General features: G+C 40.4%; 1 protein-coding gene and 1 long non-coding RNA gene across 6 annotated transcripts in view; one reads left to right on the plus strand and one right to left on the minus strand.

Moving 5' to 3' along the window:
• The window catches only part of PTPRO (protein tyrosine phosphatase receptor type O), a 149,345-nt gene that overhangs the window by 114,519 nt on the left and 16,763 nt on the right, over positions 1–18,063 (minus strand). For all 4 annotated transcript variants that reach the window (XM_044281509.1, XM_044281508.1, XM_044281507.1 and 1 more), the window contains exons 2-5: positions 13,199–13,472; positions 12,765–12,923; positions 10,571–10,723; positions 2,698–3,105 (exon numbers count right to left, since the gene is read on the minus strand). In XM_044281509.1, coding sequence (XP_044137444.1) covers positions 2,698–3,105; positions 10,571–10,723; positions 12,765–12,923; positions 13,199–13,472 — 994 coding nt within the window. The remainder of the gene's footprint in view (positions 1–2,697; positions 3,106–10,570; positions 10,724–12,764; positions 12,924–13,198; positions 13,473–18,063) is intronic.
• LOC122928553 lies at positions 165–11,150 on the plus strand. Of its 2 annotated transcripts, none has more exons than XR_006387895.1 (3): positions 165–210; positions 2,907–3,093; positions 10,793–11,150. It is a non-coding gene; the product is annotated as an uncharacterized LOC122928553 (long non-coding RNA). The 2 variants fall into 2 exon arrangements; XR_006387896.1 differs by having other exon boundaries at positions 2,907–3,032.

Genomic DNA, 18,063 nt, shown 5'->3' on the forward strand with positions numbered 1-18,063 from the left:
TCCCCAGCTGCATTCATCTGCTGTCCTTTCAGAAGCCCCCCACCCCCCCCAGTTCTGTCCTGTGGGCCCCTTACTTATCTGATGCCCTGCCCTCTAGGCCCCCTATCCATCTGATGCCACACTCCTCTGGGCGCCCATGTGCAGCTTGGGGACACCAGTATGAGGCCAGAATGGGGACTGGAAGATCACGGAGCGGCGTGGAGCAGGCGAGTATGTTTTTTTCCCACAACTGTACAATGCACCACTAGTTCACATCACATTTTTGTCCAACATTTAAAGGGGTTGTCCGGGTTCAGAGCTGAACCCGGACATATCCTTATTTTCACCCAGACAGCCCCCCTGAGGCTAGCATCGGAGCATCTTATGCTCCGATGCACTCCTTTGCTCTGTGCTAAATCGCGCAGGGCACGGGCTCTTTTGTTTCCGCCCGGCAGTGTGTTCGGTGATGTCACCGGCTCTGAGGGGCGGGCCTTACTGGCTAGGGCAGAGCTAAGTCCAGCCCATCAGTGCCAGTGACCGGGGTTCCTGGCAGCCCCATGGAGAGCCCCGGTACGTCACCAGATCTCCAAAAAATGCCTTTGCCCTGCACAATTTAGCGCAGGGCAAAGGAGAGCATCAGAGCATGAACTGCTGCGATGCTCATGTCAGAGGCGCTGCCGGGGTGAAAATGGAGGGATGTCCGGGTTCAGCTCTGAACCCAGACAACCCCTTTAAGGCTGGGTTCACATCACGTTTTTCCCATCCATTTAACGTATACAAAAAAACATATTCGGATGCCTCATACTGATGCCATGACAGTGACATCCGTTCACCATAGAGTTTCATTGTAAAAAAAACAAAAAAAAAAAAAACGGATTGTGCAGAATACAAGAACGTGGAGTACTGCATTTTTGTATCGTGTACGTCATAGTCCAGTAAAAACACATGTATGTTAAAGAATCAAATGCCACTGTATGACGCCTGCCCGTTTAAAAATTTTCTGTGGGGCCCAGTCATTTCTAGCTACTCGACTGGTTACCAGGGGCTCAGACCATGGGGACAGACTACAGTCAATGTCAGCCCTGCAGCAATACATAGAATGGGTGCCTATGCTACAGCAGGGGTCATACTGTATATACAGTGTAGTGTGATGTCATGTTCACCTCTCCGGGTATATTACCCAGGAAAGCACAATTCTGCAAAAAGGACATGTTCTATCTTTTGGTGGAACGGAAGTGCGCAATGGAACCCCACGGAAGCCCTGCGTAGTGCTTACATAGTGTTCCGTTCCGTGATTCCGTTTCGCACCCTTCTGCATCTCTGGATTTGCGGACCCATTAAAGTGAATAGGTCCGCATCCGTGATGTGGAATGCACACGGAAGGGTGCCCATTTATTGCTGATCCGCATATGCGGTCATCAATACGGGAATGGCTGGCCCCTTTCACACAAACGATACGGGTTGGCTCCAGATGCGTTCAGGGTGCATTCAGTGAAACTCGCACCATTTCTCAAGAAAGTTCAGTCAGTTTTGTCTAAGATTGAGTTCAGTTTTTTCTGCGCAGGTGCAATGCGTTTTGATGCGTTTTTCATGCACATGATAAAAAACTAAAAGTTTACAAACAATATCTCCTTGCAACCTGGTGGTGAGCGTGGTGACGTCGGCGCAGGTCCTGCTGAATGAAGATAGAAGATTTCTATCTTCATTCAGCAGGACCTGCTCCGACGTCACCACGCTCACCACGTTGTGAGCGCGGTGACGTCACCAAAGGTACTTTTCCTGCCAGGTCCTGAAAGAAGGCGAGCCGGGCTGTGCGATCAAGTGGATGAGGTGAATAATTAATTATTTTATAATTTTTTAACCCCTCAAGCCACATGTTACTTAGCATTCTGTATTAAGAATGCTATTATTTTCCCTTATAACCATGTTATAAGGGAAAATAATAAAGTTCGGGTCCCTATCATCTCCTAGCAACCATCCGTGAAAATCGCATTGCATCCACAATGCTTGCGGATGCAATGCAATTTTCAAGCAGCCCCATTCACTTCTGTGGTGCCTGCGCTACGTGAAAAACGCAGAATATAGAGCATGCTGCGATTTTTATGCAACGCACAAGTCATGCGTGGAAATCACTGATCATGTGCACAGCCCCATTGAAGTGAATGGGTCCGGATTCAGTTCGGATGCAATGTGTTCACATCATGCATTGCACCCGCGCGGAAAACTCGCCCGTGTGAAAGGGGCCTAAGACTTTGACACGGCCCCCACAACAGTATGATAGAATGACACTACATGACAGATAGGGGGTGTGTGTATGTATATAATATATATAATAGGAAAAGGATGGCATGGCAGCCTAGTCTGGTCTAGATCGTGACTAGCCAAAGGAGTGGGGTTTACACGGGGGGGGGGGGGGGGGCCCATACAAAAATTTGCTGTGGGGCCCACTCACCTCTAGTTACGTCCCTGTACCCATATGAAGAAGCAAAATGCAAGGAGTGAAACTACTAAATGACACAATATTGTAGAGGGAAAACATACAGTCATTGCAACAACATGGTAAGTACAGGAAGCTCTGCAATTGAGTTTTTTGGCCTGTGTTGGTATCAGAGATATTTATTTGAATTTTGGATGGAAATGTTGATTTTCATTTCAAATATTTTTCAAAAAGTTTATACTATAAAACAGAAACCAAGGTCATTAAAAATTCATTCTTACCATCCCTCTGGATGTAGATGTTGAAACCATCAAAAGCAGTCGGGGGCTTTGGTGGGAACCAGCTGACTAGGAGTTTGAATCTGGGAAGAGCAGGTTGATATTGGGTGGCTTCAGATGAGGAGAGCATTAGGGTTTGATTGTCATAGTCAGGTGGAATCTCGTTCACAAATTCCTCACTGTCTGCTGTCACATTTTCATTCCCCCACCAGTATGGTCGTGATGTGGTCTCAAGGTCTGATGTTTTATAGTCGCTCCAGTTATGGGATGAAATGACCGCTGAACTCTCAAACTGATCCTCCAGCATCTCTGCTTTTTCTGTCGTTGGATCAACACCAGTAGGTGGTTCCTCCGTATAGCTTTGGTTCACCAGTAAAACTTGTATGGAGATGTTTCTTGGTGGGTAAGGAGCTAAAGATAAAAGGAAAGACACGCATTAAATATGTTCTGCTGAACAGTGCCGTATGGTATAGAGTAATATAGTGTATATTGTAGTCATTTACAGATAATGTAGTATATAGCAGTGTTCTATATTAGTATATAATGTCATATAGTCAGGTATATAAAGTAGTATGGTGTAATGTATTATTGTAGAATATAATGTCATAGAATCATTTATAGATAACAGTATATGGAAGTGTGGTTTTGTAGGGTATAATGTCATACAGTCAAGTATATAAAGTAGTATAGTATAGAATACAGTAGTGTACTACTGTATAGTATGTCATATGGTCAGTTGTATAATGCATTATGGTAAAAGGCAGTGTAATATAACAGTGTAAAGTGTCATTTAGTCAGGTATCTACTAGTACAGAGAAGAGCAGTATGATAGTGTATAACATGAAATAGTCACTTACTGTATATAGCCCAGTATAGAACTGTAAGGTATAGTGTCTTGTAGTCAGTATAGTATAGGGTACTGTAGTATTGTAGTGCATAATGTCTTTTAGTCAGTTATATACAGTATTGTAGTAAAGTATAATACAGTATTGCATTGTAGTGTATAACATAACACATAGTCAGTTATATAGTACTTGTATTACTGTAGTGTCATGTCTTATAAGCAGCTATATGATGCTGCATAGACAGCATTGTATTATTGTAGTGTGTAAATATCATATAGTCAGTTTTATAGGATAGTATAGGGTAGTGTAGTATAGTGTCATATAGAATAATAAAGTATAGGGTAGTGTAGTATAATGTCATATAACATAGTAAAGTATAGAGCAGTGTGAAATAATGTAATATAGAATTGTAAAGTAAAGGGTACTGTAGTATGATAGTGTATAATACAAACCGGATTCCCAAAAAGTTGGGACACTATACAAATCGTGAATAAAAACTGAATGCAATGATGTGGAGGTGCCAACTTCTAATATTTTATTCAGAATAGAACATAAATCACGGAACAAAAGTTTAAACTGAGAAAATGTACCATTTGAAAGGAAAAATATGTTGAATCAGAATTTCATGGTGTCAACAAATCCCCAAAAATTTGGGACAAGGCCATTTTCACCACTGTGTGGCATCTCCCCTTCTTCTTACAACACTCAACAGACGTCTGGGGACCGAGGAGACCAGTTTCTCAAGTTTAGAAATAGGAATGCTCTCCCATTCTTGTCTAATACAGGCCTCTAACTGTTCAATCATCTTGGGCCTTCTTTGTTGCACCTCCCTCTTTATGATGCGCCAAATGTTCTCTATAGGTGAAAGATCTGGACTGCAGACTGGCCATTTCAGTACCCGGATCCTTCTCCTACGCAGCCATGATGTTGTGATTGATGCAGAATGTGGTCTGGCATTATCTTGTTGAAAAATGCAGGGTCTTCCCTGAAAGAGCTGACGTCTGGATGGGAGCATATGTTGTTCTAGAACCTGAATATATTTTTCTGCATTGATAGTGCCTTTCCAGACATGCAAGCTGCCCATGCCACACGCACTCATGCAACCCCATACCATCAGAGATGCAGGCTTCTGAACTTAGAGTTGATAACAACTTGGGTTGTCCTTGTCCTCTTTGGTCCGGATGACATGGCGTCCCAGATTTCCAAAAAGAACTTCGTGACTCGTCTGACCACAGAACAGTCTTCCATTTTGCCACACTCCATTTTAAATGATCCCTGGCCCAGTGAAAACGCCTGAGCTTGTGGATTTTGCTTAGAAATGGCTTCTTCTTTGCACTGTAGAGTTTCAGCTGGCAACGGCGGATGGCACGGTGGATTGTGTTCACTGACAATGGTTTCTGGAAGTATTCCTGAGCCCATTCTGTGATTTCCTTTACAGTAGCATTCCTGTTTGTGGTGCAGTGTCGTTTAAGGGCACGGAGATCACGGGCATCCAGTTAGGTTTTACGGCTTTGACCCTTACGCACAGAGATTGTTCCAGATTCTCTGAATCTTCGGATGATGTTATGCACAGATGATCTTTGCAGTTTTTCGCTGGGTAACACCTTTCTGATATTGCTCCACTATCTTTCTGCGCAACATTGTGGGAATTGGTGATCCTCTACCCATCTTGGCTTCTGAGAGACACTGCCACTCTGAGAAGCTCTTTTTATACCCAATCATGTTGCCAATTGACCTAATTAGTGTTAATTGGTCTTCCAGCTCTTCGTTATGCTCAAATTTACTTTTTCCAGCCTCTTATTGCTACTTGTCCCAACTTTTTGGGGATTTGTTGACACCGTGAAAATTTGAATCAACGTATTTTTCCTTTAAAATGATACATTTACTCGGATTAAACGTTTGATCTGTCATCTACGTTCTATTACAAATAAAATATTGACATTTGCCATCTCCACATCATTGCATTCAGTTTTTATTCACAATTTGTTTAGTGTCCCAACTTTTTGGGAATCCGGTTTGTATATTATAGTCAGGTATATACAGGGAGTGCAGAATTATTAGGCAAGTTGTATTTTTGAGGATTAATTTTATTATTGAACAACAACCATGTTCTCAATAAACCCAAAAAACTCATTAATATCAAAGCTGAATATTTTTGGAAATAGTTTTTAGTTTGTTTTTAGTTTTAGCTATTTTAGGGGGATATCTGTGTGTGCAGGTGACTATTACTGTGCATAATTATTAGGCAACTTAACAAAAAACAAATATATACCCATTTCAATTATTTATTTTTACCAGTGAAACCAATATAACATCTCAACATTCACAAATATACATTTCTGACATTCAAAAACAAAACAAAAACAAATCAGTGACCAATATAGCCACCTTTCTTTGCAAGGACACTCAAAAGCCTGCCATCCATGGATTCTGTCAGTGTTTTGATCTGTTCACCATCAACATTGTGTGCAGCAGCAACCACAGCCTCCCAGACACTGTTCAGAGAGATGTACTGTTTTCCCTCCTTGTAAATCTCACATTTGATGATGGACCACAGGTTCTCAATGGGGTTCAGATCAGGTGAACAAGGAGGCCATGTCATTAGATTTTCTTCTTTTATACCCTTTCTTGCCAGCCACGCTGTGGAGTACTTGGACGCGTGTGATGGAGCATTGTCCTGCATGAAAATCATGTTTTTCTTGAAGGATGCAGACTTCTTCCTGTACCACTGCTTGAAGAAGGTGTCTTCCAGAAACTGGCAGTAGGACTGGGAGTTTAGCTTGACTCCATCCTCAACCCGAAAGGGCCCCACAAGCTCATCTTTGATGATACCAGCCCAAACCAGTACTCCACCTCCACCTTGCTGGCGTCTGAGTCGGACTGGAGCTCTCTGCCCTTTACCAATCCAGCCATGGGCCCATCCATCTGGCCCATCAAGACTCACTCTCATTTCATCAGTCCATAAAACCTTAGAAAAATCAGTCTTGAGATATTTCTTGGCCCAGTCTTGACGTTTCAGCTTGTGTGTCTTGTTCAGTGGTGGTCGTCTTTCAGCCTTTCTTACCTTGGCCATGTCATGCCATGAGTATTGCACACCTTGTGCTTTTGGGCACTCCAGTGATGTTGCAGCTCTGAAATATGGCCAAACTGGTGGCAAGTGGCATCTTGGCAGCTGCACGCTTGACTTTTCTCAGTTCATGGGCAGTTATTTTGCGCCTTGGTTTTTCCACACGCTTCTTGCGACCCTGTTGACTATTTTGAATGAAACGCTTGATTGTTCGATGATCACGCTTCAGAAGCTTTGCAATTTTAAGAGTGCTGCATCCCTCTGCAAGATATCTCACTATTTTTGACTTTTCTGAGCCTGTCAAGTCCTTCTTTTGACCCATTTTGCCAAAGGAAAGGAAGTTGCCTAATAATTATGCACACCTGATATAGGGTGTTGATGTCATTAGACCACACCCCTTCTCATTACAGAGATGCACATCACCTAATATGCTTAATTGGTAGTAGGCTTTCGAGCCTATACAGCTTGGTGTAAGACAACATGCATAAAGAGGATGATGTGGTCAAAATACTCATTTGCCTAATAATTCTGCACTCCCTGTATATAAAGTAGTATGGCATTGTAGTGTATAACATATAACATAGTCAGTTATATAATACTGTATAGTAAAGTGTATTACTGTAGTGTGTCATGTCATATAGTCAGCATAGACAGCAATGTCTTATAGTAGTGTGTGATGTCGTATAGTCAGTTTTATAGGATAGTATAGTGTAGTATATTGTTATATAGCATAATGAAGTATAGGGTAGTGTGGTATATCATATAGACATGCAAATTAGCTCTTCTCAAGGAGGAAGAAAACGGTATCTCTGGTGCCACCTGTAGGTTTCTACCTTGTAAGTTGGTCAACAGAAGAAAAAGCCTTAAAACAGGACTAGTGACATTTAAGAAGCTAGAGTCTCCTCCAAATTAAAAGGCACCAACTGGTAGACAGCTGCTTCAGGCCTCATGCACACGACCTTATGTATTTCGCGGTCCACAAAAAAACAGATCCACAAAAAATACGGATGACGTCCATGTGCATTAAAGCTGGCCCCTAAGAGAACAGTACTATCCTTGTCCGTAATGCAGACAATAATAGGATATGTTCTATTTTTTTGAGGAACGGAAATACGGACATGAAATGAATGGTTCCGCATTTGGTCCGCAAAAAAAAAAAGAATGGACAAGGAAAGAAAATACATTCACGTGCATTAAGCCTAATAGTCATATAACCGGTGTGGGGGGTTAGCTCTTCTCCGTGGGTCATTCACACAAGTATCTTCACCAGACACAAAGTTTAAGGTCCAAACACCTCAGCAAAACAAACATAAATCATACAAAATAAACACCTGCCCGGCTGGGCTCTAACTAAACAAGGTAGCTTCCTACCTTACTTAAAGCACTGTCCGCACACATTACAAGCGGCTTTACCAGCCCAGTGTCCCACAGCCGCCTGGCTGTACAGAGCCCTGTTCACACACACGGTCTCACATCCAGTACCTTTATGGAGTGTGCCAGCCTGAGCACCTCCAGCTGGTCTCACCTGTGGTGGAATAGGGGTGTGGACCGCGCTATCCACCCCTTCCTTGCCTCTCTCACCTCTGTTAGATCTGTCACTATCTCACACCGGGTATATGGTGTAGTATAGAGTACTGTAGTACTGTAGTGTGTAATGTCATATAGTCAGCTATATAGTGCAGTATAGTATAGGGACGTGTAATACTGTGGTGTGTAGTGTCATATAGTCAGATATAGATTGCAGTATATTATAGGGTGGCATAGTATAATACAAGTATTGTCACAATTATATAGCACAGTATAGTACAGTAGTAGGTAGTGTCATATAGTTAGTTATATAGTACAGTATAGTATAGTGGAGTACAGTAGTCAGTTATATAACACAATATAGTATAGCGTTATATAGTAGTCGGCAGTGTCTTATAGTATGTATATAGTGTAATATACTATAGTGTAGTATATGGTGGTATGGCATCAAAAAGCAAACTCTGTGTGGATTGTACACAGCCAAATAGTTATTTATATATTTTTAACAGGTCCTTCTAAAAAAATTAGCATATTGTGATAAAGTTCATTATTTTCTGTAATGTACTGATAAACATTAGACTTTCATATATTTTAGATTCATTACACACCAACTGAAGTAGTTCAAGCCTTTTATTGTTTTAATATTGATGATTTTGGCATACAGCTCATGAAAACCCCAAATTCCTATCTAAAAAAATTAGCATATTTCATCCGACCAATAAAAGAAAAAAGTGTTTTTAATACAAAAAAAGTCAACCTTCAAATATTTATGTTCAGTTATGCACTCAATACTTGGTTGGGAATCCTTTTGCAGAAATGACTGCTTCAATGCGGCATGGCATGGAGGCAATCAGCCTGTGGCACTGCTGAGGTGTTATGGAGGCCCAGGATGCTTCGATAGCTGCCTCAAACTCATCCAGAGTGTTGGGTCTTGCGTCTCTCAACTTTCTCTTGCCAATATCCCACAGATTCTCTATGGGGTTCAGGTCAGGAGAGTTGGCAGGCCAATTGAGCACAGTAATACCATGGTCAGTAAACCATTTACCAGTGGTTTTGGCACTGTGAGCAGGTGCCAGGTCGTGCTGAAAAATGAAATCTTCATCTCCATAAAGCTTTTCAGCAGATGGAAGCATGAAGTGCTCCAAAATCTCCTGATAGCTAGCTGCATTGACCCTGCCCTTGATAAAACACAGTGGACCAACACCAGCAGCTGACATGGCACCCCAGACCATCACTGACTGTGGGTACTTGACACTGGACTTCAGGCCATTTTGGCATTTCCCTCTCCCCAGTCTTCCTCCAGACTCTGGCACCTTGATTTCCGACATGCAAAACTTGCTTTCATCCGAAAAAAGTACTTTGGACCACTGAGCAACAGTCCAGTGCTGCTTCTCTATAGCCCAGGTCAGGCGCTTCTGCCGCTGTTTCTGGTTCAAAAGTGGCTTGACCTGGGGAATGCGGCACCTGTAGCCCATTTCCTGCACACGCCTGTACACGGTGGCTCTGGATGTTTCTACTCCAGACTCAGTCCACTGCTTCCGCAGGTCCCCCAAGGTCTGGAATCGGTCCTTCTCCACAATCTTCCTCAGGGTCCGGTCACCTCTTCTCGTTGTGCAGCGTTTTCTGCCACACTTTTTCCTTCCCACAGACTTCCCACTGAGGTGCCTTGATACAGCACTCTGGGAACAGCCTATTCGTTCAGAAATTTATTTCTGTGTCTTACCCTCTTGCTTGAGGGTGTCAATGATGGCCTTCTGGACAGCAGTCAGGTCGGCAGTCTTACCCATGATTGCGGTTTTGAGTAATGAACCATGCTGGGAGTTTTTAAAAGCCTCAGGAATCTTTTGCAGGTGTTTAGAGTTAATTAGTTGATTCAGATGATTAGGTTAATAGCTCGTTTAGAGAACCTTTTCATGATATGCTAATTTTTTTAGATAGGAATTTGGGGTTTTCATGAGCTGTATGCCAAAATCATCAATATTAAAACAATAAAAGGCTTGAACTACTTCAGTTGTGTGTAATGAATCTAAAATATATGAAAGTCTAATGTTTATCAGTACATTACATAAAATAATGAACTTTATCACAATATGCTATTTTTTTGAGAAGGACCTGTATATATATATATATATATATATATATATATAGTGCAATATAGGGTAGTATAGCATTGTAGTATATAATGTCTTCTAGTCAGATATATAGCGCAGTCTGGTATAAGGTAGTTTAGCACGATAGTGAGTAGCGTCCTAGTCAGGTATATATTGCAGGGTAGTGAACTAGGACTAGGGTTAGCATGATGTAGTATACCACTATTCAGCCAGTTACAGGTGTGATACATGTACTGACGACAAAATTATGTGCTTTAAAATACAAATATACAACATTGAGGTCAAAATGATAAAAGTAAAATTGTTATCACACTTGGGCCACTCACCGGTCCTGTGCTGCTGTGGCACGTGCCCAATTCCACTGCTTTCAACTAAGGTGCTTTTATTAAAAGAGGCTTCAGACACAAGCTGGAAGGTGACGTTCCGGTAGCAGGTACCAGGCAGCCAATGATTAAACACAGTTTTGCCCTTGAAGAAATCTGTTAATTATATTGTATACAAATTGTTAATGCAAAATATTGAAAAATATTTCTGTTTTCTACATGCAGAATGGGCAGAGAATGGTCTGGAACCCTCGATGTATCCACTACATACAGACGCCTACCCACTGAGGAAGAGAACTGTCTATGATACTGTGGTTTTCCACAATACGACATGTCTATTAATAATAATAATAATAATAATAATCTTTAGTTATATTGTGCTGACATATTTTGCAGCACTTTAAAAATCAGTCTTATAGTATTATGGAAGTGAATGTCTCTGTTAAGCTTGTACTCTGTTGCATTGAGACAATATAATAAATATGTTAAGTTCAAGAGCCTCAAATGGTGCATAGTAACTATCAGGACCATGTACATTAAACCATATTGTAGAAAATACAGGAGTCACAGACAAGATCAAGAATAGAAGTCTTCAATATCAGCCTCACAGAAAGCAATATTGCTTATGTTCATCCAGAGGAAGCAAAATCCACATATTATTGTTACTACCCTTGCTATTATTAAATTATGGTTCTTTAATATTAATATTATAGTAGTAGTATATGATAGTTCTACCGGGCAGTGGATGCGGACCCACTGTACCAACTAACCAGTATACCTTTGGGCTAATCCTAAGGCCATCCCCTGTTTTTCATCCTTTAATCGCTATACAGGGATTTGGCCTTCACTGCAGAGGACCCACCAGGACACTACCCCTTGGAATAATCCTTGTGTTGTTGGCAGCTGACCCACAGGGTCAGAGACAGCAGTGGGAAGTACCAAGGGGCCGGACAAAACTCAAAGTCGGTAAACAGGCAGAGGTCAGGGCTGGCAGCAGAGGGACGGTACTGTAGACAGGATAAGGTCAGAATTGCACACCTTCACTAGGAAACTAGTAGTGAGAGGGCAGTCCAGCATTTATAGCAGAATCTGATTACCAGAAGCAGCCATGCACTAAACACAGAGCAAGGAGAGGAGGGGAGTGGTGGTGAAGGCAAAAATGGAATTAGTAGTAGCTCAATAAAAAATGTTCCTCATAGAAATAGCATGGAAGTGACAGACATGGGCTCCTGATGTAACAATTATAATTGGTATATTTTTTTATTAATATTTTTAGTAGTAGTATTGGGTTTGTGTTTTTAATTTTTATCATTTTTATATACTTATTATTTATATTTTGTAGCCTTAGTTACTAATTATTAGTATTGTTTTTTATTACTACTATTATTGAAACTTATCCAGAATGACGATATAAAATTCATTTGCGCTCCAGGCAGTGAACACAGACAAGTTCTGTGTAGTCCATTTATTTTTCTTGCAGACCCACAATATAAGGGCTCATGCACACGACTATATTTTCTTTCAGGTTTTTTTGTGGCCCTTATGCAGAACCATTAATTTCAATGGGTCCACAAAAAACTGATATGTCCACAAGGCTGTTCCGCCAAAAAATAGAACATGTCCTATTCTCGTCTGTTTTGCAGACAAGCACAGGCATTGTTACAATGGATCCACACAAAAAAACTGATGCAACACGGACGTCACACAGATGTCATCTGTTTTTTTTTTGCGGATCTGTGTTTTGCAGGCCACAAAATACATAAGGTCGTGTGCATGAGCCCTAAGGGATAAGTGTCTGATTGATTTTGGTAACCAGAAATCACAAGAACAAGGGCCCATCTTATCTCCTTTGAATGGAGTGGCAGACATCCATGTGTGTCCACAGCTCCATTCAACTATTTGGGACTGCCGAAGATAGCAGAGTACATATGCATGGCTATCTTCAGCAGCCGCATAAACCTAAATGAAGTAGGAGTGTGCATGTGTTTCCACCGCACCGTTCAAATGGAGGGACACAGGCCTTTATTCCTATGATCGATGGGGGCCCAGCTGTTGGACCTTTGCTTATAAGACACCTATGTCATATCCTGTGGATAGGAGATATGTTGTCATAATGAGACAACCCCTTTAATGATATTATTATTATTACTATTAATAATAATAATCTTTTTTATTTTTATAATGATATGATCCTGACCTTTGTATAGCATTGTGCGGAAGTTGCTCCCTTCCCAGTAACTGATGTTCACTCTTGTGAAGACGTTGAACTTTTCAGGATAGTAAACTTCAAACACAACTCCAGTTTCTGGTGACACTTTATAATCATGGATGAATACCTTGCTGACTGGAAGTGGCTCTGGAAGAAAGACACAACTGTTGGGAGTCATAAGAAAAAGGTCACACATCAACTGCGGGACTTTGCTTAATGATGTGAACAGTAATAGGATTCTGATGGTTTCCATTTCCCAGACAGCCTTACACAAAACGGCTTTACTCCGACCATATGGGAAAAGGAGGCCTGCATCCCTCGCCTGAAGCAGTCCCCTCTACCAGATCACATCAGAGAACTGATTCCCCAGCTATTAGGCTTTGCTTGCTAATGTGGCCACCACCAGTGGCTGACATACTTACTGGTCAGAACTGTCACTGATCTTGCTGGTCTTGAAGCCAGGTTGGCATTTATCACCATTAATGTGATTATGTAATAAAGTCCATGGTAGCTGGCATTGAAAACCAGAGGATTCGGCAAGGAGCTGTTAAACTCTTCAAACTGTAAAAAGTAATTCTTAGATTCCCCAGTGATCTTCACAACATACACTGAGGATGTAGATACCACATCTGAATCCTCCAGGGAGATGAGAATAAGGTTGTCATCTGTGACCGTCACTTGGAACATGGAAGATTCCTAGAAGTAAATGTTCAGAATATGAAATGGCTATGAATGGAAAAAAAGTGCCCTTTATATGGTCAGTGTATCTACGTGGTGTTCCTGATACTGTTACTGTATCTGTTATTCTTAGTTATTTTATTGTATCTTAGTATTGTTCCTGATTCTGTTGCGTATCTGTATATTATTCTTCATTCTTTTTTGTATCTATGCAGTGTTTATGGTTCTATTACTGTACCTATGTACTATTCTTGATTCTGTTATTGTCTCTATTTATTAATCTTGGATCTCTTACTGTATATACTTAGTGGTTCTGATTCCGTTACTGCATATGTATTATTTTTATTCAGTTACTTCATCTATATTTCTCAGTTCTGTTACTGTATCTATATATTATTTGTGGTTCTGTTAACATACCAATATAATGTTATTCTGTTACTGTATGGATATAGTATTCTGGGCGCTGTTACTCTATCTGATACTATATGTATGTAGTGTTCCTGTTTGTGTTACTGTAATTATGTAGTGCTCCTGGTTCTGTTACTGTAATTATGTAGTGTTCCTGGTTCTGTTACTGTAATTATGTAGTGCTCCTGGTTCTGTTACTGTAATTATGTAGTGTTCCTGGTTCTGTTACTGTAATTATGTAGTGCTCCTGGTTCTGTTACTGTAATTATGTAGTGTTCCTGGTTCTGTTACTGTAATTATGTAGTGCTCCTGGTTCTGTCGCTGTAATTATGTAGTGCTCCTGGTTCTGTTACTGTAATTATGTAGTGCTCTAGGTTCTGTTGCTGTAATTATGTAGTGTTCCAGGTTCTGTTACTGTATCTATGTAGTATTCCTGGTTCTGTTACTGTAATTATGTAGTGCTCCTGGTTCTGTTACTGTAATTATGTAGTGTTGCTGGTTCTGTCGCTGTAATTATGTAGTGCTCTAGGTTCTGTTGCTGTAATTATGTAGTGTTCCTGGTTCTGTTACTGTAGCTATGAAGTGTTCCTGGTTCTGTCGCTGTAATTATGTAGTGTTCTAGGTTCTGTAGCTGTAATTATGTAGTGTTCCTAGTTCTGTCGCTGTAATTATGTAGTGTTCCTAGTTCTGTTGCTGTAATTATGTAGTGTTCCTGGTTCTGTCGCTGTAATTATATAGTATTCCTAGTTCTGTCGCTGTAATTATGTAGTGTTCCTGGTTCTGTTACTGTATCTATGTAGTGCTCCTGGTTCTGTTACTGTAATTATATAGTATTCCTAATTTTGTTACTGTAATTATGTAGTGTTCCTGGTTCTGTTACTGTATCTATGTAGTATTCCTGGTTCTGTTACTGTAATTATGTAGTGTTCCTGGTTCTGTTACTGTAATGTAGTATTCCTGGTTCTGTTACTGTAATTATATAGTGTTCCTAGTTCTGTCGCTGTAATTATGTAGTGTTCCTGGTTCTGTAGCTGTAGCTATGTAGTGTTCCTGGTTCTGTTACTGTAGCTATGTAGTGCTCTAGGTTCTGTTGCTGTAATTATGTAGTGTTCCTGGTTCTGTTACTGTAGCTATGTAGTGCTCTAGGTTCTGTCGCTGTAATTATGTAGTGTTCCTGGTTCTGTAGCTGTAATTATGTAGTGTTCCTGGTTCTGTTACTGTAGCTATGTAGTATTCCTGGTTCTGTTACTGTGATTATATAGTGTTCCTGGTTCTGTTACTGTAATTATGTAGTGTTCCTTGTTCTGTCGCTGTAATTATGTAGTGTTCCTGGTTCTGTTACTGTAATTATATAGTGTTCCTAGTTCGGTTGCTGTAATTATGTAGTGTTCCTGGTTCTGTTACTGTAGCTATGTAGTATTCCTGGTTCTGTTACTGTAATTATGTAGTGTTCCTGGTTCTGTAGCTGTAGCTATGTAGTGCTCTAGGTTCTGTTACTGTATCTATGTAGTGTTCCTGGTTCTGTCGCTGTAATTATATAGTGTTCCTAGTTCTGTCGCTGTAATTATGTAGTGTTCCGGGTTCTGTTACTGTATCTATGTAGTATTCCTGGTTCTGTTACTGTAATTATATAGTGTTCCTAGTTCTGTTGCTGTAATTATGTAGTGTTCCTGGTTCTGTAGCTGTAGCTATGTAGTGTTCCTGGTTCTGTTACTGTAGCTATGTAGTGCTCTAGGTTCTGTTGCTGTAATTATGTAGTGTTCCTGGTTCTGTTACTGTAGCTATGTAGTGCTCTAGGTTCTGTCGCTGTAATTATGTAGTATTCCTGGTTCTGTAGCTGTAATTATGTAGTGTTCCTGGTTCTGTTACTGTAGCTATGTAGTATTCCTGGTTCTGTTACTGTAATTATATAGTGTTCCTGGTTCTGTTACTGTAATTATGTAGTGTTCCTTGTTCTGTCGCTGTAATTATGTAGTGTTCCTGGTTCTGTTACTGTAATTATATAGTGTTCCTAGTTCGGTTGCTGTAATTATGTAGTGTTCCTGGTTCTGTTACTGTAGCTATGTAGTATTCCTGGTTCTGTTACTGTAATTATGTAGTGTTCCTGGTTCTGTAGCTGTAGCTATGTAGTGCTCTAGGTTCTGTTACTGTATCTATGTAGTGTTCCTGGTTCTGTCGCTGTAATTATATAGTGTTCCTAGTTCTGTCGCTGTAATTATGTAGTGTTCCGGGTTCTGTTACTGTATCTATGTAGTATTCCTGGTTCTGTTACTGTAATTATATAGTGTTCCTAGTTCTGTTGCTGTAATTATGTAGTGTTCCTGGTTCTGTTACTGTAGCTATGTAGTGCTCTAGGTTCTGTTGCTGTAATTATGTAGTGTTCCTGGTTCTGTTACTGTAATTATATAGTGTTCCTGGTTCTGTCGCTGTAATTATATAGTGTTCCTAGTTCTGTCGCTGTAATTATGTAGTGTTCCTAGTTCTGTCGCTGTAATTATGTAGTGTTCCTGGTTCTGTTACTGTAAATATATAGTGTTCCTAGTTCTGTCGCTGTAATTATGTAGTGTTCCTGGTTCTGTTACTGTAATTATATAGTGTTCCTAGTTCTGTTGCTGTAATTATGTAGTGTTCCTGGTTCTGTTACTGTAATTATATAGTGTTCCTAGTTCTGTTGCTGTAATTATGTAGTGTTCCTGGTTCTGTTACTGTAATTATATAGTGTTCCTAGTTCTGTTGCTGTAATTATGTAGTGTTCCTGGTTCTGTTACTGTAATTATATAGTGTTCCTGGTTCTGTTACTGTAGCTATGTAGTGTTCCTGGTTCTGTTGCTGTAATTATGTAGTGTTCCTGGTTCTGTCGCTGTAATTATGTAGTGTTCCTGGTTCTGTTACTGTAATTATATAGTGTTCCTGGTTCTGTTACTGTAGCTATGTAGTGCTCTAGGTTCTGTTGCTGTAATTATGTAGTGTTCCTGGTTCTGTTACTGTAGCTATGTAGTGCTCTAGGTTCTGTCGCTGTAATTATGTAGTATTCCTGGTTCTGTAGCTGTAATTATGTAGTGTTCCTGGTTCTGTTACTGTAGCTATGTAGTATTCCTGGTTCTGTTACTGTGATTATATAGTGTTCCTGGTTCTGTTACTGTAATTATGTAGTGTTCCTTGTTCTGTCGCTGTAATTATGTAGTGTTCCTGGTTCTGTTACTGTAATTATATAGTGTTCCTAGTTCGGTTGCTGTAATTATGTAGTGTTCCTGGTTCTGTTACTGTAGCTATGTAGTATTCCTGGTTCTGTTACTGTAATTATGTAGTGTTCCTGGTTCTGTAGCTGTAGCTATGTAGTGCTCTAGGTTCTGTTACTGTATCTATGTAGTGTTCCTGGTTCTGTCGCTGTAATTATATAGTGTTCCTAGTTCTGTCGCTGTAATTATGTAGTGTTCCGGGTTCTGTTACTGTAGCTATGTAGTATTCCTGGTTCTGTTACTGTAATTATGTAGTGTTCCTGGTTCTGTAGCTGTAGCTATGTAGTGCTCTAGGTTCTGTTACTGTATCTATGTAGTGTTCCTGGTTCTGTCGCTGTAATTATATAGTGTTCCTAGTTCTGTCGCTGTAATTATGTAGTGTTCCGGGTTCTGTTACTGTATCTATGTAGTATTCCTGGTTCTGTTACTGTAATTATATAGTGTTCCTAGTTCTGTTGCTGTAATTATGTAGTGTTCCTGGTTCTGTAGCTGTAGCTATGTAGTGTTCCTGGTTCTGTTACTGTAGCTATGTAGTGCTCTAGGTTCTGTTGCTGTAATTATGTAGTGTTCCTGGTTCTGTTACTGTAGCTATGTAGTGCTCTAGGTTCTGTCGCTGTAATTATGTAGTATTCCTGGTTCTGTAGCTGTAATTATGTAGTGTTCCTGGTTCTGTTACTGTAGCTATGTAGTATTCCTGGTTCTGTTACTGTAATTATATAGTGTTCCTGGTTCTGTTACTGTAATTATGTAGTGTTCCTTGTTCTGTCGCTGTAATTATGTAGTGTTCCTGGTTCTGTTACTGTAATTATATAGTGTTCCTAGTTCGGTTGCTGTAATTATGTAGTGTTCCTGGTTCTGTTACTGTAGCTATGTAGTATTCCTGGTTCTGTTACTGTAATTATGTAGTGTTCCTGGTTCTGTAGCTGTAGCTATGTAGTGCTCTAGGTTCTGTTACTGTATCT

This window comes from Bufo gargarizans, chromosome 2 (assembly GCF_014858855.1).
Source record: "Bufo gargarizans isolate SCDJY-AF-19 chromosome 2, ASM1485885v1, whole genome shotgun sequence".
NCBI classification, from domain to species: domain Eukaryota; kingdom Metazoa; phylum Chordata; class Amphibia; order Anura; family Bufonidae; genus Bufo; species Bufo gargarizans.